Source organism: Sapajus apella, unplaced genomic scaffold (genome assembly GCF_009761245.1).
Source record: "Sapajus apella isolate SASKATOON/1434 unplaced genomic scaffold, GSC_monkey_1.0 scaffold61, whole genome shotgun sequence".
NCBI classification, from domain to species: Eukaryota; Metazoa; Chordata; class Mammalia; order Primates; family Cebidae; genus Sapajus; species Sapajus apella.
In genome coordinates this window covers 2,696,814-2,719,408 of record NW_022437001.1, presented here as the reverse complement: position 1 = coordinate 2,719,408, position 22,595 = coordinate 2,696,814, and the positions used below count along the sequence as shown (strand labels likewise).

Sequence of the window (22,595 nt, the reverse complement as noted above, 5' to 3'; positions counted from 1 at the left end):
CTGAAAAAATTCTCCCTTAAATTATTTTCTCTATTCACTGTCTTCATCTCCCATTCATAACACAATCCTCTCCCTTCTAAGCTATTTCTCTAAGATCACCAAAGACCTCTTTAAAAAATCAGTCAGCACTTTTAGTTCTTATCTGTTCAATCTTCTTTCAGATTCCAAACACACATATCAGTGACACGGGGTCATGTCACTAACCTTCAGTGGTTCCCTACTGCCTTATGATGCGGTTAAAATTGTTTTTTAAAGATAGGGTCTTACTCTGTTGCCCAGGCTGGAATGCAATGGCAGGATCATAGCTCAATGCAGCCTCCAACTCCTGGGCTCAAGCAATCCTCTTATCTCAGCTTGGACTATATGCATGTGCCACCATGCCCAGCTAAGTTATTTATCTTTTGGTAGAGATGATGTCTTGCTATGTTGCCCAGGCTGGCCTGGAACTACCAGACTCAAGCCATGCTCTTGCCTTGGCTTCTCAAAGTGCTGGGATTATAGTTGTGAGTCACCATGCCCTGCTGAAAATTATTTTTTATGGCAATTAAGGCTTTTGGCTCCTGTGTGCCTCTCTCTCATCTGTTCATCTTCAGTTCATTCCACATACACCATATTCTCTAGCCATCTCTTTTATCTATGTGCAGGAAGGGTATGTAGTTGCCTCTGTGTAGGTAACTTTTGCTCATGACTCTAGCCAATGATCTTATTCATCCTTCAGTATGGAGCTCCAGCCTCTCATTCTCCAGAAAACATGCCTAAATTCTGTCAGTTTGGGCTTAGACCTGTCCTGTGCTTGTGCATACATACATATATTTATCTCAGTACTGAATTCATCAGACTGTATGTTTGTTTACTTATACCTATTTTCCTATTAGGTAGTGAACTCTAGCTGAGGGAGGGAAGGGACTTGCCTTTCAACTCTTTAACCTTATTATATGATTTGGGTTTAGTAAAATGTTGTTGAAAAAAATGAATAAATTAACGACCTATTCATGTTTTCTGCTTTTTTGCCTCGCAATGAACTCAGCAATGCATCCACAAGGAAAGGATCTCTAATAACTTCTCTAGTGTTAACATTTTATGATTCTTTCTATGACATAATCAGTAGTTCATATTCCTTTTATAGTTGTGTTTTCTAACCCAGGGATTTAACTGTGAGCAACATAAGGGAAAGAACTAACACTTGCTGAGTACTTATGAGGGGAAAGGAACGATGCCAGGTTTACATGCATTATATGTCATCTCATCCTCTGTAGAGTGGGCATTATAGTATTGCTTCTATAAATAGGAAACACAGTCTGTGGAACACAACTAGTAGGCATCAGAACCGTGACTCAAATGCATATTTATTTGTTTCTTTGTTTATTCTGTTATATCACACTCCATTGTACTATAGGATTCAGCACTGGTAAATGGTATGCAACGGCTGCAATAAAAGATTTTCCCCTCCCCACCTTATTTTTAAGACAGGGTCACACTCTTTTGCTCAGGCTGGATTGCCATGGTGTAATTATGGCTAACTGTAGCCTTGACCTCCGGTGCTGAAGCGATCTTCCCACCTCACACTGCCCCCACCCCCAAGAGCTGGAGCTGTAGGTGTGTGCCACAATACCCAGATAATTTTTAAACTTTTTATGGAGATGGGGTCTCACTATGTTGCCTAGGCTGCTCTTGAACTCCTGGACTCAAGTAATCCTGACGTGGCCTCCCAAAATGCTGGGATTACTCGTGTAAACCACTGCGACTGGCCCCATTTATTTTAATGACATTCAGAAAGCTTTATGAATTAAATGTGCATATTTATTTTAATTGTGCTAAGTAACAAAGCAATATATTCTCATTTCAAGAACATCAAATACCTACCATACTTAGACCATCACAGGCCATGTGTATTTAAGGAATGCAAAATCTAATATAGAATATATATTACATGTATGTCTATATAATGTATAATATAAAAATAAATTAGTGGTGATGAGTGGAAGACTATCCAGTTAAGGCTTAATTTTCTCATAATTAAATACTTAGGGTTGTGGTGAAGAAAAGGAAGTCAAAGAAACTTAAAGAAAAAGTTTTAATGGTCTTTAGCAAAAGTTGATCATAAAAAATAAATATAAAAAAATTATTTGGTATGATGGTTCTTCAAAAAGTTAAACATGGAATTATGACATAATCCAGAAATTCCATTTCTGGGTATATATCCAAAAGAATTGAAAGTAGACACTTGAATAGATGATGGTCACACTGTTCCTAATAGCCAAAAGATGGAAACAACCCAAACTGCCCATTGATGTATAAATGGATAAACAAAATGTGGTATATACATACAATGGAATATTATTCAGCCTAAAGAGAAAGGAAATTGTGATACATTCTACAGCATGGATAAATCTTAAAGATATTATGCTAAGTAAAATAAGCTAGACACAGAAGGACAAATATTGTATGATTCCTCTTATATGAGGTATTCAGAGTAGTCAAATTTATAGAGATAAAAAGTGGAATTGTAATTGTACAGGAACTTGGGGAGGAAGGAATGAGGAGTTCTTATTTAATGTATAAAGAGTTTCAGTTTGGGAAGATACATTTCTTGAGATGGACGGTGGTGATGGCTGTACAACCATGTGAATGTTCTTGATGCCAGTGAACTGTAAACTCAAAAATGGAAAAATGGCCAAGGGCAGTGGCTCATGCCTGTAATCCAAGCACTTTGGTGGGCCAAGGCAAGTGGATCACTTGAGTTCAGGAGTTCCAGACCAGCCTTTTTGGTGAATGCTGCATTTGCCAAAACCATCTTTTAAGTGTTTTACTTGAGAAAATAAATGAAAAGAATAAAACAAGTTCAATAACACCTAACAACAAGTTAGATGACATACGAAAGATTTGGATGTCAACCCTCCCATTAACTTCTATGTGGTTATATACGTACTTAGGTATTACATATAAATATGTGTTTTATCACATTTCAATAAATGTATGCTCATAATCATATCTCTTTGAGGAATTATTACTATTTTCCTACTATTTTAAATCATGTGAGTAACCTCCAAAGGTATATAAAATTATAAATAAGATTATTGATACCTTAACAGGTTCAAATAGAAAGAGCTGCCCTTTTATATTGGGTCAAACATTTTGTTGGAAAGAACCTCTGGGTTCAAGTTCCTGCTAGGTCACTAATTGATAGGTTATTCTTTACATCTAGTTTCAGTTCCTTCATCGGTAAAATCAAAGGATGGGGGAGGTGTTATCTAGCTCCTTCTAGTTTAAATATACCTGCCTATAAGTTGCTTTCTCAGTTCAGATAACTTACCTCTCTCAACACAGGATCAGTTATTGAATTCAGATTGACAGCTCCTTCATAGGTTAAGTAATAGAACACATTGAGGGCCCGGGCAGCCTCTGGTCCTTGCTGTTTATAGCCAAAAATGAGATCAATCCATTGGTGAAGCTGACAGGAAACAAATTCACTCTCCAGGGCCTGAAAAAGGGTATAGATTGTATTACCATGCTGAATTCATTTTTAAAAATATAGAGAGACATTAGAACAAGCAGTAAAGTTTAACACTAACTTTACTTTGAACGAAGATTTTTTCAAAAAAAAAAATTATGGCCAGTTGCAGTGGCTCACGCCTGTAATCCCAGCACTCTAGCATCTGAGGTCAGGAGTTCTCGACCAGCTTGGCCAACATGGCGAAACCCCATCTCTATTAAAAAAGCAAAAATTAGCAAGGTGTTGTGGCACACTCCTGTAATCCCAGCTACTGAGGAGGCTGAGGCAGGAGAATCACTTGAACCCAGGAGGCAGAGGTTGCAGTGAGCCACACTACTGCACTCCAGCCTGGGCGACAAGGGTGAAACTCTGTTGAGAAGAGAAGAGGAGGAGAAGAGAAAGGGAAGGGGAAGGGGAAGGAAGGGGAAGGGGAAGGGGAATGAGAAGAGAAAAACTTATCTGACATCCTAGTTTCTACCAGAATCTGTCCTTTGTTTAAATTAGAGGCTTTCTGGCACTTGGCATAATGAATTATAATAATTGCATAAGTTTCAGTATTCTTCTACTGTACTGAGAGCACTGAGGACCAGGACTGGGCCTATCGTGATCACATTTGTAACTCCGGGCCTGAGAAGTAGTCAATTTATGCTTCAAAGAAAGAAGGCCATACAAAGACAAAGGCAAACACTATTTTGGGAAACCAAACGTGAAAATGTTAAAATTTTACTATCCATTTGAAATATTTATAATTTTTCTAGAATTAAAATATTTTGTAGTCTACTTCAACATCTATAACCAAATTATTTAGTTATTTTGATTTAATGTTTATGCTAACAAATTAGATCTTGTGGGGGATACTTATAATTACTGAATTATTATTCTAGGTATGAATATAGCAAACCTGACCAAATATTTGATGTTATTAACATAATAGTGCCCAATAAATAATGAATGAACATAATCACGTATTTGGTTGAGATGCTAGGCACAAGATCCACTTCCTATCCATCATTATACTCCCAGTTACTAGTGTTGTGCCTAAAACATAACATGCCAATAAACGTTTGCTGAATTTAGTTACATTATAAATCCTAAAACTTTTTTAAAACTAAAGGGATTTCTTAGGAAAGTATTCATCTGAATACTATTTAATATTGTTCAAAATCATTCCAACATAAAAGTTTAGTATTATAGAGTAGTTTAACAATAAATAATTATATTAAAATCAAAGCGTGTTCAAACATAAACTCTGAAGCTTAATTCAAAGTATACAATAATCCCACCCTCATTCACAGGGGTATGTTCCAAGACCCCCAGTAGGTGCCTGAATCTGTGGATAGTACCAAATCCTATAGCTACATGTACTATATTTTTTCTATACATAAATACTTATGATAAAGTGTAATTTATAAATTAGGCACAGTAAGAGATAGACAACAATAACAACAAAATTGAACGATAACAATATACTGTAAATATATATATACTTTAATAAAAGTTATGTAAACGTGGTCTCTGTCTCTACCACAAAGTGTCTGATTGTACTATGCTCACATATTTTCAGACCTTAGTTAAGCACAGGTAACTAGAATTCTGGAAAGCAAAATGTGGATAAGGGGGAGACTGCTATACCAAGTTATATCTGATATCTCATTGAAATTGATTCTTATTTTTAGAGTAGTAAGACTATGATTGTGAGGGCTTGAAATTTTCAGTATGGCTTACTGCTATGTTATAAGAGATCTGTTGGTTTTAAAACAAACATACCAACTTGTATAGCAAGTAACCAATGAGATATAAACCATCTTGTGACAAAAGATGTTTCTATTCATTTACATGTGGACACTGTGTAAAGATATGCTTTATTTTACTTATTTTGTTTTTCTGAGAGAATCTTGCTCTGTTGCCAGGTGCCAGGCTGGAGTGCAGTGGCGTGATCTCAGCTCACTGTAACCTCCGCCTCCCGGGTTCAAGCAACTCTCCTTCCTCAGCCTCCTGAGTAGCTGGGACCACAGGCATGCACCACCACGCCCAGCTAATTTTTGTATTTTTTTAGTAGAGAGGGGGTTTCACCATGGTCTCGATCTCTTGACCTCGTGATATGCCCGCCTCGGCCTCCCAAAGTGCTGGGATTATAGACGTGAGCCACCACGCCCAGCCAAGATATGCTTTATTAAAATAAGTGCCTATGAAAAAGAAATGTTTGTAGCTAAATACAAAAAATATTTATTTTAATATTTAACATAGCTTTATAATATATCGCAAATATAAAATTTTAAATATAATTTTGTAAATAAACTCTAGGCAATTCTCACATTCCAAAGTATACCTTAAATGAAATAATACCTTTAAAATATTTAGCTAATTTCAATTGAGAAAGTTACTATTTTAGATATCTCTTATAAAATACATTTACAAATTTATTAAACAGATATGAAAATACAAAACTGCATCATATTTTACTTGAAGTAAGAGAGAAGCTTGTGATAACTTTAAGTAAATGCCTATTTTAAGTACATAAATTCGAAAAAAATCTAGGAACTACTAATGCAAGTTACACAGAAATGATACTTTGGTTTCATTAACTTAGAGCTTGGGTAGGGATGCGGTTGGAGGGGGTAGGCACATTTACAACGATACATAAAAACAGCAATTGTCTTAATTTGTGTGCAGTGCACTCCACACAAAAGCCCTAAATATGTTCAAATTAGAGCAAGCTGCTTGATTGTCACTGCAGTCTCATGTCACATTAATGCATGACAAACATTAAACCATACACTTAAATGGCAATTTATATCATTTAAATGTTTACTGCCAGACTAGCTCATCACTCATTTAAATGTGACTTTCTGACAGCTAATTTCAGTTAATTTTCTCCAATTCACTTAATTAGAACTTTCAATCAGGGAAGGACCTATACATATCTTCAAGCTTACATCCTTTTTGGTGGCTGTTTGAAATCTGAGTTCATAAACTGCTGAAAAGCTCTACTATAATAGATTAGCATATAATATCTCTGAGTTTACAAAAATGTATGACTATATGAAGCAAACTCACAGTATATACTCTTAGAATCTAAGAGTATTTATTTACATAAATAGTACTCTCGCCAGTAGTTTAAATAAAAAACGTTTAGTTCATATACGCACACTATTGAAACAATAAAAAAAACCCTGCATCCAAGCTAATTAAAAATTAATGATTTCAAAATTGTTTAATAAGATAAAACAGTCAGGAGTCTCCTGAGTGTCCATGGTGTTGTGATTTGAGACCATAAAATTCTAGAAGGCTCAGCAAATGACAAAGTACAAATGAATTTTCTCAATATTAAAGCTCCAAAAACTAGGGCAATTTTATTTTATGTGTCACCAAACAAAGAACTGTTGAGTTTTCCTTATGGGTGACTACTCCTTTATGCACACTAAAAATGGTAAAGTTGGTTAGATTTCGATGCCTAAAGCTTTACATCTTGATACTGCATCAGAGTTTTTAGCAAAAATGCTGAAAGGAAAGATACTGTGTGCTCATATCATGCTGCAAACACACATGCAGAGATCACCACAATGCCATGGTTCAGACCTCGCTTTACATTGTCACAGGTCAGTCCTTAAGGAGTTTACCAGTAATTCGTGGAACTATTGGCAAAATCACTTCCAGAGGTTGATAAACATGTTACCTTCATGAGTAAACTTTAAATAATTTCTCAAACCCTCAACTAAAAATTCTATTAGTCAGCTTCGAGCATTTCTTGCAATATACCAATGCTGTTAAAAGGGACCTAAAAGAACAATGTGATAAGTATAACAGAATTCCAAGAAGTTTCAAAGTTATTTCAGTACAAAGTCAGTTCAGAACTTTAACATCCTTTTGCTATCAGTGAATTACAATTGCCTAATCAGTAGTAGGTAAATGCACTTAAGGCATGAGGGAAGAGAAAAGGACAGGCAGGAAGAAATTAAGGAAAAAAAATACAAACAGAAGAAAATTCAAAATGGGATACCCCGAGGTTGCCTTTTATAACTCCCATTTTTAAGATCTAAAAACATATATCATAAAACCTATATTAAATCCCTTTTGTATATATTAAGATTTTAAAAAATATTATTCATATATATAAAATTCTCATTTAGATCCACATTTTTAGTCACAAAAAAATGAAAACATGCCAGTGGAATGCTGAGTATTTAAGATTTTTCAAAGCCTTCAAAACCGACAGTCCTCATTAAGCCTGGAGTTAAATATGGTTTGCAGCTAGGGGATAGTAACATTCTTCCCATGCTGCTCTCAAACCTAACCAATCAATTGTTAGTACTCCCCTAGCAGGCTGCATACATCATTTACATCCAATGTGTGCTCTGAGTAAAATTTGTAAAAAAGAAAATCCACTAAAATGTCCAACACAATACAATAATATTCAACTCATCTGAGTTATTATAAAATAAATCAGTGACTAATGTCCAATTGTTAAGGATCAAATAAGACCATGAAAAGACTATCATATGAAGCCTCACACAAATTGTCAACCCAATTCAGGGGGACTCATATTAGTGTTGACAAACTGTCTTGGGGCTGATATCTGTTTTTTTAATGAGATCTATTAGGCAAAGACTAAAAGACTTCAGATATGCTAAAAAGTACAGTACACAGACATCATATACACTTATTAGTAACTTTCATTTGTTTGGTCTGCATAAGAATATCAACAAATTAAAGCTTTAATATAAAGATAATAGTAAATTATTCAAAAACAGGTTTGTATAACTCTGTCACAAATAATTACAATATGTGTGTGTGTGTATATATATATATATATATACATATGTATGTGTCTGAGTGTATGTTTAGCAAATCTCACTGAAAAAACACAATCAATGTTTTCCTGAAACTAGCCTACTTAAGAAATAGATTATTTCTTTATGAAAAGTATTACATAAAATTATTGTTGCTTTCTATAGAGTCAAAAAATATGATAACATATAGAAATAGTCAGCTTTTTCCAAGAAACTCTATGCTATTTGAGAGTAAAAATTCCAAACCAAAAGGCATTAACCATGTATTTAATCTACACATGCATTAGTGATACACTAGCAATTTCCTTTTGTTTTCAAAAAAACAAATTTTTGGTAATGTAAAAATTATGTAAAAATCAAGAAAACCAATTTCAGTCAGCAAAGGAAATTATTAGATAATTGTTTACTTCAAGACCAAGAAATCTTGTTATTTATGTTTCTCATACTTGTCAGTCCTAGCTTAATGCTAATATTTACTTACTCTTTGGCTAAACATTCTCATACCACTCCATTAAAAAAGGAAACTAAATAAAAACTAGCGGTATTTATGAGATAAATAATTTTTATTAAAAGTTAAATAAAAATATCAAATATTCCTTATATACTTTTTATAAGCAGAGAGAAATAAGCCTAGGCATCCCAGATACACATTTCTGTACACCTGTGCCACTACCTCCAATCCCAGGCTTCTAAAAGGACCAAGATACAAAGGTTCCAAGATGCAAAATGCCATAGCTGTAAGTTTCAAATGAGAAAATGAAAATCACTGGTTAACCCTCCTAAGTTGATATACATTTACTTATAAGATGTATTTAATCATAGTTATAATGAATGAAATATTCATTTTGTAAAATTTTATTGTACTTGTAATTAAGAGTCTTAATTCATTTGAACATAGATAACAATATGTTTTAAAGGAACTGATGTTTAGATTGGCAAGATGGTAATATACAAAGTTATAAACTTGGAATTTTAAGTATTTTTCATTTTAAATGTAATACGGCCTTCTTCCTATACAAACACATACACACACAGATTTAAAATGAACTGGTCTGTTATGTTTGCATGTGCTGGATTTCAAACACTAGTGGTAATGTTTCCTTAACATTGATATATGACCTTTGTAATTTACATTGAAGAAAGCTGTTTTTTTCAGCCTAATTAGAACTGTTTCAAATTTTCCTGCTAAATATATGATATAAAGTCCTTTCAACTTTTTTATTCTAAAGTTTCTTTCCATGTCAACTTTGTTCCAATCAAAATATGCTTTGAATTAAATGATTTTGATTGAATATGTGGATCACATTTCACTTCCAAGACGTAAAGTCCAAAAAGGAAAAGTTTAGCCTGTTCAAACAAAGCAAGAGCAGCCACTTTGCAGAAAGCTATTCACATTTAAGAAGACTGACAAATTGTTTGTGTGCACCATTAGGTCTAGTTTCTGCAATAGTTGCCAGATTTCCTGTCCCCCTAATAAGATGCATTAACTCCTTAAATGCTGGCTCTGAATTTGCAGTGAATCTGAGTGACTTTAGCACATTTTAATTTTGTCTAAAGGTAAATTTCCTTATTTGAAATAAATCTAAAGAAAAGATGCTGTTAACTATGTTGCATCAAAACTTTCTAACAAAGGTAACAGAAAATTAACATTTTTTCATAATGGATGGATATAAGTTCAGAATACAAATATATTTTCTAAATGGGACTTGCCATAAGTGACAAATTCAACTCAATTCTCATTTTTTAAAAAATGCAGCAATTTAACTAATTTAAAGATTACTTGTTGAGGTAAAACACAATGGAAATATTTAATAAACTGAAATCCATTACCATGAGCATCAGTTTCCTCCATACTGGCTTCAGAGCTCAGCTATTAACCTTAATATACATACATATAAAAAATGTGAAACAAGCTTTACACTATTTACAAAGAAAAGTTTGAGAGCTTAAAAATATGTGTGAAGCTGTGACATTAAGATCAGTAAGGCATGATGCCAAAGAAGGTAAAAATGGACTATCAAAGATTTAGGGAAAAAACTGTGGGATGCTAAGAATAAAAATTGTACCTGACAGTTTTAAAAAATGAAATTTAGTCAACAGCATATTGAAGTTCAGCCTGAAAAACAGATAGAAAAATCACTCAGAGGAGTTCTGTACTTCTAAACTGCCCTTGAACTGTTGGGCAGAAGAGATATTTTGAGGCAGCAGTACACAGTTCATTTCTACATTTATATTATTACTAAAGAAAAGTGTGAGTTAGTATCATATCTTGATATAACCATCAAGCACTCATGCATCGTTTGGCAGGAGAATCATTCTGTCTACAATTGTTATTGTGTAGTTTTAAATGGACTAGTCAACCAGCTGTTATATATTGTACACACTGAAGGCCATGTTTCCTTTGAAATTCATAGTTTTAATCTCAACTGAAGTCTGTATTGCTGTGTGCCAAGATCAAAAGGATTAGACAAACTTGTACAATTACCTTCCTTTTCAGAGAGATGATTTTTTTAAATTTTAAAATACTCCTATATACTGACATTTTATCCAACTATTTTCTTTAGAACTACAGAACATTAAAACATTTAATTAACATTTCAACCTTAGGTCACCTTTCATCTAAAATCTAGGAATTCACAACATACAGCTATGTTAAACTAATTATAGTATAACACACATAGGGATATGGAGCTTTTCAAAAAAAAAAAAAAAAACCTCTCATTAAAATGGATGGGAAACAATTATACCTGTTTCTTTTATTTGTTTGCATTTTGCAAGTCTTTGTTCAGAAAGTAATTAATAGAGCTTACAGTGATGTATATGCAGCAAGAAAACATTTAACAAAAGTGAGGCAATGCAAAAATAAAAAGGAGATATCATATAAAGACCATGCCATGAAATTCCAAATACTTGTTTTAACAAACCGATACATGATGAGCCATGTATTTGTTGCTAAGCTTTCTGGCAGGCAACATAAAGAAAGAAACACGAACAATTGCAGGAGTCAGAAATGACCATAATATAAAAACAAACCAGATGGCCTGGAAAAACACATTATTTCTATTCCTGAGATAAGAAATTCCTCTCTTGGCAATATGATGGAATCCAGGTATGTAACCCTCAGAGGGACTGAGTTAATCCTGGGATGGATTTAAAGTATAGACAAATGGGGAGACCACATATTCTTTAGGCAATCTTGCACAAACATTATTTCTCTTTGGAGGGCTTTGAATGGTAGGTTCTAGATCGCACTTCCTGACAAGTACCTGGAATGCAGCCATTTTATTTTGTCAGTTAAATGCAGAGCTAATATTCTTCAATAACAGATAAACTGAGTCCCAGGACTAATAACCTCTTAAGAATGTGAAAAGCACAAGGAGAAGGACACAGCCTGTATCAAAGGCAGGCTTCCCATCACTTGGAAGGTAGTCTACCTTAAAACAGGCCCAAAGGTAAACTTTCTCACATAGATAAACATGCATCAAAAACTTCTAGATTCCAAACATGATGCCCTAATATTTATAAACACTGCAATGTTTAAAACAGGTATACTAGATGTTCAACTCTTTAAAAAATGAGTAAAGTATCCCTAGAAACTTAATATTGAGGACTATAAATGGCTGTTACGTTTTCTAAGATAAACTAATTATAAAAATAGGTGTAAGTAATTAAAACAGTATAGTGGTCAATTATCTACCTAGGTATAGAAAAATGAATAGGTTTCCTCTTCAAAAGCCATCATAAAATGTATTAATTTACTGTATGAACTGGAGGTTTTATATGATATAGTCAGTTACAAAAGAAAGGAAAACAAAATTAAAAAATTTTAATACCTTCCATTTGCTTATCCACATAGATCTGATAAATATTAGCAGTCTCTTGCCTTTGAAGATGGCCAGACCAGAATCTCTACCTATTGCCAGATGTAGTTTAATTCCATGAGGACTCCAGACAAAAACAAGGAGCTCTCTGCATGGCACCAGTGATTCCCTGAACTGACTGCCATAAACTTATACTGGCAAATCAAAATCCTTGGCAAAATAGAACATTTATTATATCATTACTCCTAAGAATATCCAATAAAGAAAAACTTCAATTAAAAAAAAATGTAAAAGTTGCTGAATATAAAGCATTGATAAGTTCAGCCAGGGAATCAAATTACATCTGCACTTACTTTGTGTATTCAATTATATACTTGTATATTATATAGGACTAAAAGTATACATTCTGCAACTTTTTATTGATATTAGCATCTCTCTCATCTATTAATTCAAGAAATATTTGTTGAGTGGTTACTACTGGTGTTGTGCTAGACTCTGAGGATACTGAAATTAGACATTCCTTTGGAAGATGAAAGGTCAGCTCCAAGACTACTGTCATAGTCTAAGTGAGAGGTAGTGAGAGCCTTAATCAAGAAAGTAGCATCAGGAGTGAAGAGGGGAAACATTTCAGATACAAGTTATTACTTACAGTAACTGATTACCAGTGTGGGGGTGAATAAAAGGGAATTTAGGGTGATAAGTTTGGACCTTAACCAGACTAGAGGAGAAATCGTTTATGTGGCACATTAGTTGAGTTTTGAACTTAGCATTAATATTTTGGACTTCGTTTTATAGACTTGAAATTAACCCTAAGCCTTTGCTTTGGCTCTAAAGCTGAGAATTATAATGGAAGTTTGTATACTATTAAAGTATTAAAATATGCTCATGCTCAATAGTGGAATGCCCAAGCCAAAAAAATTCTGTGTAACAAAGTCACAAGGATTTTATACCAGTGCTGTCCAACAGAAATATATGCATGCCATATATGCAATTTAAAATTTTCTAGTAGCCACATTTAAAAAATTTATAAAACATATATATTTTTTAAATGAGACAGGGTCTCGCTGTGTTGCTCGGGCTGGTCTTGAACACCTGAGCCCAAGCAATCCTCTTGCCTCACCTTCCCAAAGTGCTGGGATTACAGGCATGAGTCACCACGCCCAGCCTATAGTAGCCATATTTTAAAAAGTAGAAAAAAGGTAAAACTGTTTTAATGACATGGCAATATTTTATCAAGAATATAAAAAATATCATTTCAACATGTAATCAACATAAAAATTATTTTGTATTAAATCTTAGGAATCTGGCACACATTTTACACTTACAATGGACAGCACATGTTAATCAGACTAGCCACATTTCAAGTTATCAACAACCACATGTGACTAGTGGTTATCATCTGGACAGTGAAGCTTTATTCAGTTCTAAATATTGAATCTGCATCCAAATTTTGAAACAAGACAGAATGCAGAAGTTAGCAATACTTAACACTTTTAAAATACACCTTATCTTACCGAAAATAAAGATAAACCTTACAAAGTACAAAGTAACTGCCAGACTAAAATGACCTTCAATGCAGTTTTGAAGAGGTCATTGCAATTCTCAATGCCATGAAGAATGGCTATACCTTAGGAAATGACAGCAGAAATATAACATCTTCAAGTGTGAAAAAGACATAATGTCCTACAGTGTATATTCTTCAGCCACTTATAGATATCTGAAGAAATGTGGCAGCATCTGAAAGATAGCATTATGACTATCCTCTACCCTCTAAACAATAAAGGTAAAAGGGCTAATTCTACCAACTATGTTGTCATCTATAAACTTTCCATCCTTAAAGGTCCTTAGTTAGAGTTCTTAAATTTTGGCTACTCAGCTCTATCAGTTATATACCCTAAGAATTACCATATAGCCATAGACTACAACTTAGTACATGGGACATAATCTTTGCTGAAAGTCAGATACATGAAATTTGTAGATAATGTCAATATATTTGTAAAACTCATAAAAACGCTTCATTTTAGTAGCAGATAACGAGTCTCTGCCTACTCCTAGAGATTTTTTAACATCTATGAGAACACTGATTTCCAAAATTTAGGGTCTGATTTTTTCTGCATTTTCAATGGAATAATGATTAGTTAATAGGGTAAGTCTTTTAAAATTATTTTTAAGTAGCCATGAATATATACGCAACATGAGGTCAACAAGAGACTTCTTGGAATAGTCAAATACATTTGTTATTTATGTTTCTTTACCTCCCTTTTATTTCTTTTTTTTTTTTTTTGAGACGGAGTTTCGTTCTCGTTACCCAGGCTGGAGTGCAGTGGCGCGATCTCGGCTCACCGCAGCCTCCGCCTCCTGGGTTCAGGCAATTCTCCTGCCTCAGCCTCCTGAGTAGCTGGGATTACAGGCACGCGCCACCATGCCCAGCTAATTTTTGTATTTTTAGTAGAGACGGGGTTTCACCATGTTGACCACGATGGTCTCGATCTCTTGACCTCGTGATCCACCCGCCTCGGCCTCCCAAAGTGCTGGGATTACAGGCTTGAGCCACCACGCCCGGCCCCTTTTATTTCTTAACTAATTTCTCCTCTTCCTGTTACAGGCATACAAATGAAATGTTTTTGCAAAGATTACTAACTGTCTGGATCCAGCGAATGCTCATCCTTTCTCATTTTACCTCTCTGCATTAACGTGTTTATTTCTCTCTTCTTCTTCTCGCTTGACACTCTCTCTCCAGATTCTCTTTCTACAATTCTAATTTTCTTATTCATTTTCTTAATATAGGGTCTTTTTCCTCTAACTTTTCAGTGTTTATTCTCCTCAAGATTTAGTCCCAGGCTCTCTCTACTTCTGGGATAACCCAGGCTAGATGAGCCACACTTCAATTACTTCAACCAACAATTACTACCCTCTCTGGAGTCTCAAATCCAAAATGCCAACTGCCCCTTACACTACTTTTTTTAGTGTGCTTCACGTAACTCAAACTTAATATATCAAAAACCAAATTAATAGTATTTCCTCCTGCAGTTGCTCCCTTTCTTGTTTTTCTGGTTGGAGACTAGGTCTTTCATCTAGTCAGCCATTCGGAAATGTGGCAGTCATCTTGACTTCTTTCTTTCTCCTCTCCCCACAAAACTTTATCTAATCAGACAATAAGCTTCCTAAGTATCTTCCAAATGCATTCTTTCTTTTCCTTTCACTGAGACTACCTTTGGTTTCATGCTTCATTATTTCTTTGTTCAATTATTCTATCGGTATCCAAACTGTTTCTTTATCTCTAAAATTTCCCTCTTCAATCCCTCCATATGAATTACCATCCAAAACCTAGCCAACTCACTGCTCTCCTTAAAACTTTTCTCCATTCCCTAGGGCAGTGGATCTCCAAACACACACCAAAATTAGCTGGAGAACTTGTTAAAACAGAGATTGTTGGGCTCCCATCCAGTCTCTGTTTCAGCAGATCAGGGACAGGGTCCAAGGATTTGTCCTTATAACAAAATCTCAGGTGATATTGATGCTGCTCATCTAGGAACTCCTTTTGGTCACCACCTCCCCAAAGAAAAAAGTCTATACTATTTACAAGGCATTAAAGATTTTCGTATAATCTGCCTCCAGCCATGTATTTCCATATACACCACCCACAGTTCTCTCAAACACATACTTCAGTCTACCATCTGAATTAAGTTTAGCTCATGTGGCTGCACGCAGTGGCTCACGCCTGTATTCTCAGCACACTAAGAGGCCAAGGTAGGTGCATCACTTGAGCCCAGGAGTTCAAAATCAGCCTGGCAGCCTGACAACCTAGGCAACATGATGAAACTCCATCTCTACTAAAAATAAAAAAAAATAAAAATAAAAAATAGCAAGGCATGGTAGAGTGCTTGTAGTCACAGCTACTTGGGAGGCTGATGTGGGAGGATCACTTGAGCCTGGGCAGTTGAGGCTGCAGTGAGCTGTGACTGTTTCCACTGTACTCTGGCCTAGGTGACAGAGTAAGAACTTGTCTCAAAAAACAAAGCAAAACAAATCAAAAAACAGTTTAGCTCATGTACTATACTATAACTTTGATGTTTTTCTTCACACCACTTCTTATATCTGTAATGTCCATTCCATCATCTTACTCCCTGCCTGGCAAATCCCTATTCATTCTCGAATACTAAGGTTAAATGTGGGTTTCTTGGCTAAGCCTTCCTCAACCTTCCTCAATCTTCCCAAGAAACAGAACAAGGCATTTCCTTTTTTGGTCCCAGAATATATATTTATTTTCTCTCTCTCTTTGTGTCTCTCTCTATATATATAATGTTAAATGCTTTCATGGTAACCTTGCTACTCCTTCGTAGTATATATTACAAAGTATCACATTTATATTACATGTTATCACGAGTTATATATTTATTTATGTTTTAATTTATTTATTATCTATCTCCCTTAATAAACAGTAAATTTCAAAAGGGCAGCTACTATATACCATCTTTCTCACTGCTGTATAACCAGTATGTAGTAAGTACTCACAAAATATTTGTAGAATGAATGACTATATCACTTAATTTATTTCTCTAATTAGTTACTGTCATGTCTGTCTGGTTCTCATAATGGCAGCCCCAAAGGGCAGGTGTCACAGTCTTCCAATTTTGTGATCACAGATCTAATTATCCAGGAGGCCCCTAATACATGTCTGTTGAATGAATGAATGGCATTTAAGAAATTCTTCTGATTTAGCACAATTAAATGTCTATGCTGAGGGACTATGATCTTAAAGCACTGAATAAGAAGCATGAAATTGACCATGGCAACTTTACTTAGTTGATAAAGTGCTGGTTTGGCAGAGTTATAGAAAATGTGAAGAATTTCTGTGATTACTAGCCACTGCAAAATGAGCTGTCTGCAGTTTGTTAACAATACAATCAAATTTGAGGTAGAAAGATTACATGGGAAGAAAAAAGTGAAGTGGATATTAAAGTATCATCTTTCAAGGTTTTATTTTCTCTTCAATAGTGTCCAGAAGACAGATGCAAATGATATCCATAATACACTTGACAAAAGCTCAAGAAAGTCAGTATATTACGCAAAGAAAATGCACCTAGAGGTCAACTTGGGGGAAGTGCATTGACCACCACCACACTATAACAATATCAGCAGCACTGAACATTTAGCGAGTATTTATGCTGTGCCCAGCTTTATGCTAAATGTTTACATGGATAATTTTATTTAATCCTTACAATAATCCTATGAGATAAGCATCACATTTTTAAAAGCTGTTTTACAAATGAAACTAAAAATGCTTAAGCAAATTGTCTGATGTCATACAGCTAGTAAATGTCAGAGCTGTGACCTGAAACCCGATTTCTCTAACTCCTAAAGCCACATTAGCCACAACACATCCTTTTGAAAAATTCCGATGTAGAATGGTATATGCCAAGGCCTCATTATGAAAACTCTAAGAATATGAAGCCATTACATAACATGGATTATTTTTAATTGGTTTCACATATATCATTTAGAAATAGTAGTAATAAGTATTGCTGAGTATATACTAAATCTGGTGTGCCATGTTGATGTGGAGGCTTTATACATTTTACTGTTCTTTCAACTGTTTTTTGCTTTGACATATGCATTTTTCAAACTAATACTTTCACCTGTATTACAGCTTATTTTTCTGTTTTATTCACTGAAATGTGAACTCCTAGAAGGTATAGGTTATACCTGTATTCCTGGAACTGAGCATAGGGTAGATGCTCAATAAATATTTACTGAGCTGGATAAAAATTTATACTCTAGGCCTCTTTTGCATTAATTTAACCATACATTCATTATAATGTTTTATATCATAATGAAATATCATAAAATATATATACACACAGAAGAGAGAGAGAAAGAGTGTGTGTGTGTGTGTGTGTGTGTGTGTGTATGTGAGAGACAGAGAGAGAGAGACAGAGACAGAGACAGACAGACAGACAGACAGACAGAGAGAGAGACAGAGTCACTTTGTTATCCTGGCTGGATTGCAGTGGTGTGAACACATCTCACTGCAGTCGTGACATCCTGGGCTCAAGTGATCATCCTGCCTCAGCCTCCCAAGTAGCTGGGATTACAAGCATGCCACCACACTCAGCGAATTTCTGTATTTTTTACAGAGATGGTTTCGCCATGTTGCCCAGGCTGGTCTCGAACTCTTGGACTCAAGCAATCTGCCTGCCTTGGCCTCCCAAAGTGATAGGATTATAGAAGTGAGGAACTGCGCCTGGTCTCATTATGATATTTTAAAAATAGCCATTAGAGCAAGACAGAGAATGATATAAATATATTAGCTGCTAATTTCAAAGACTCTTACTAAAGAAGCAATTTAGTAAAACAAAAAAAACTATTTTAGGAATAGCTAATAGTAGGAGTTCATTCTGCAAATTTCTGAACATCCATGACATTAGCAACTTATAACAATGTGATTTCATGCATTTTAATTTCTATATTTTGTTTTGACACAGAACTATCTGATTTCTTTAAATCAAAATACTGTGCAGAAAGAACAGAGAAAATTTCTGTTATTTACTACTTAAATATTTTCATATAACTACGCAATGTAATTTTATGTTTCTGTTAATATTTGGAAAATATCTCAAATACTTCCAGGTAATAACACTGCTCAAACTAATCATTCAAAATAGTGATTAGATTTTTATTTAAAAAAAAAATGTACTGCACAAACATTATTTGTTTTTGTGATTCTAAAATCTCTTAAATGTACCATTTGACAAATGCTTATAAATTAAAATACTATAGCTGATAAGAAACAACAATGTCAAAGAATAAGGCTGTTCCAAGATATTTTTTTTAAGCTTTTCAGAAAACCCCTATGATACCTTGTAAGACACACTAGAATACCATAAAATATGAGTTGGAATCACTATCTTTATTAAATTAGGAGAATTGAATAAAGCACATAACTGTATTCACTAAGAGGTTATTTTCCTCCTTTGCTGTTCAAAACTCTTCTTTGTAGAATGTCTACCATTCAACTCATAGGATGCAATTATAAGGTCAGAATCTGGCAAATATATTAGAAGTAATCTAAGCATTTAATTTTTTCTTTAATATAAGGTGAAAAGACAAACAGCATGGCAAGAGTTAATTGAAACATTCCTCTTTGAGAGACTGCATTGAGGAGTGGGGGCTGGTGGATGGTGGGAGGAGGGAGCTAGGCCGAGGGATGAGAGATGCAGAGTTAATCAGGGAGCAAATCCAAAGCCAGGCATGGATAGGCCTCACTAATGAGCCTCAAGTACCCTGCAGTGGTTTTCAAACTTAACTGGCTTCAAACGATGCCACCCCATGACAGAATGCAGCTAGCCATAAGAGGAGGGTGATTAGAATAAATGACTGGAGTAATTAACTCTGATGTGAAACCACCTGATTGGAAAAGAGAAGCCAAGAGCTATTTAGCTGATGGTCCTCCACTAGAAAAAGGAAGCTTTCCCTTTCTCTTGTGTGGGTGTTCAGTTAGAACTCAACTCTTTCAAGTAGGTATTTGGTAGCACTAATGAAAAGCAGCTTTCATTTAAGGGCCTCTCAAGGGCCTTCCCATTCATTTTGAAAGGGGAAGAAAATAAAAGCTTCAAAGTAGAACTAATTTACTTTACTCCCCTACCTCTTAGTGAATTTTGCATTAGTGAAGTCTACATTAGTATTTATGCTAACAAATTTACCTCCAAATAATGCCATCAAATACTAAAAATTTTATTTACAGAATAACTAGCTATTAAGGCTAATTAAAAATTTAAAAAATTTCCTTTCTTTAAAAGTGTTTTACTTGAAAACTAACTTATAATTTATAATTGATTGTGGATTAGACACAGCACTTCCTTTAGAATAAGGAAGAAGTAAAGCATAAATGGGGTACATCTGTTTTTGAAAAGAAACCAGAGAATAAGGTTGAGGTAAGGAAAGAGAGTGTACACATTTTTGCAAAAAGACAGCTTTCTTACAGTGCAAATTGAGCCAAAGAATCCACCACACTCTCTGGCCTGCTTTATTTCAGGAATTACAAAGACTTGGGGGCATTACTGCCTGCTGTTTTACAAGTAATCATCAATTCATTGGGCCAATGTTGTTCTGTACCTGCTGAGTTAATGTTCCTCGGCACACCCCTCCCCCAAAAACAGGTTCACAAGCTGCCCAGTAACAACTACAGTGTAAGTAGCACATGTAACTTAGCAAATGTTTATGCCGAAACTCAGATTTATTTGACAGCTTTACACCTTTGGGCATGATATAATTAAATGTTTTGACAGCTAAACAAAAACTGTATAAATTTAAAAGCTATTAGGAGCTCAGCATCTAGAATCAAAATGGAGTAATTTGCTTATACCCTAAGCCACTTTTAGTCATGCATTCCAATAAAAACCATGAAGAGAGGGATAAATGTCTATACAAATGTTTTAGCTAATTTGTTCATATTCTATGAAGAATATTCTCCTTATATTGATAATAAATGGCATATCAAAAAGGCAACATCAACACATTTAAGATTATCAATATAATCCCTAAACTTTGTATCTGGATATTTTCTGTATCTTCAGAAACGGTAATATTAAAAAGACACAGACTAAGAAATAGTATATTACTGTATTTTTAAAAGGTCACCATGTGCTTCATAAAAGAACTGAAAGCAACACAGAGGCAGTGAAGGATCCTTCAAACTCAGCCATTAATAACTCAAGGGGGTTAATTCTCATTCTCTCAAGGTGCCAGATGCCAGATTATCACAGTATGGATGCTGCTGTGGTCCTCAGAGATTTCAATTCTCACTTCATAATACCCCCAATTCTCAGTTTACCTTCAGAGAAAACTACTGTTCTTTATCTGAGCTCCAGAAAATGTTTCCATCAGCGGTATTACTTAAACATAAGATTTAAAAACTCAGATACCTCTCAAAAAAGGAAAAAGAATACTATAAAGCAAAATTGTCCACTAAATTATCATTTTCTAGAAAATGAAAGGTTGTTTTATATCCATCATGTGGCATCACATTATCACTCAGGACAGCACATACGGAGTACTGGCTAACAGTCTAACAAAAGTTAAATTTAAACAATATCTAACTTAGAACATTACTGAAGCATTTGCACGCTATGGATATATAAAAACATTTAAAATTTACTTTTCATTATGTAACCATCTAAGGAACACTGTATCTTCACTACAGGTAACAACGTTCAGTTGTTTATTTAAAAAAACAAATCACTGAAATGTTTGAAAACCAGTCCACTTTTCATGTGGATGTTTATATTTCTCTTAATCATCCTTCTTGGAAAGACAGCTCTAAAGGAAGAAAATACTGAGAAGTAAATCCTGTTTAACTTACACAAGGTGATGTCAAGTAATTTAAAAAACATATTCTAAAAAGAGCTTCTTATGTACACATCTAAAAACATTACTGCATTATCTAATTGTTCTCTTCCTCTCACTCATGTTAACAGGATAGATGTCTTTTTGTGTACCATATTTGGTTTCACTGGCACACAGCCTGAAAACAGATTAAACTGTTTGGAGTGTTCAAATATCTGATGGTGTATGGAGTGTGGGAATAAGGGACTGGAGACTCAGAAGCTGATAGTTCCCAAACAGCTAGTTTCCTTCTTTCTTTTTTAAAAATAAATGAACCTTGAGTCAGATTAATTAAACAGTGGTTATAAGGCTCAATATTCCTAGTAGATAAATAGATGTTCAAAGACTTAGTTAATTTCAGGGCCAAAGGTAAGTATTACTGGGTGTAAATTTTTTAAAAAGATGTCATTAAAATATTACATATTAAGGTGGTCCTCCTAATATAATCTTGATGTCTTTCAACTATCTCATTCTTTCTTTTCTCCACAGACATCACGTTTTGCAAAATGTTATCAAATAATCAAATGTAATCAAACACATCTCACAAAGATGTATCTGCCAGACCTTCTGATTAGGAGATAACCAGTGGTGCTGATTTGATATAATTTAGCTGAAAGCACGAGAAGGTAGAATTTAACCCAGGTTGCCTTTTTTTTTTTGAGACACAGCTTGACTTCTGTTGCCCAGGCTGGAGTGCAATGGCGCGATCTCGGCTCACTGCAACCTCTGCCTCTCAGGTTCAAGCGATTCCCCTGCCTCAGCCTCCTGAGTAGCTGGGATTATAGATATGCGCCACCACATCCAGCTAATCTTGTATTTTTAGTAGAGATGTGGTTTCTCCATGTTGGTCAGGCTGGTCTCAAACTCTCCACCTCAGGTGATCCGCCTGCCTTAGCCTCCCAAAGTGCTGGGATTACAGGCATGAGCCATGGCCCCAGGTTGCCTTTTTATAGATAAACGTAGTAATACTTAGAAATTGCTGTGGTGGCTCTAATGGTTCCACAACTTTTGGCTGAGATCCACTGGATATATACAAACATATGATGCCTAATAAAATATACTTTTTTTTTTAGACAAAAGACCTTCTCCTAAGAAATACAAGAGCTG

At 34.8% G+C, this 22,595-nt stretch overlaps 1 protein-coding gene across 5 annotated transcripts in view; it reads right to left on the bottom strand.

The window, feature by feature from the left end:
* Window positions 1-22,595, bottom strand: part of LRBA (LPS responsive beige-like anchor protein) — a 726,864-nt gene that overhangs the window by 79,296 nt on the left and 624,973 nt on the right. For all 5 annotated transcript variants that reach the window (XM_032246531.1, XM_032246532.1, XM_032246533.1 and 2 more), the window contains one exon: window positions 3,314-3,481. In XM_032246531.1, coding sequence (XP_032102422.1) covers window positions 3,314-3,481 — 168 coding nt within the window. The remainder of the gene's footprint in view (window positions 1-3,313; window positions 3,482-22,595) is intronic.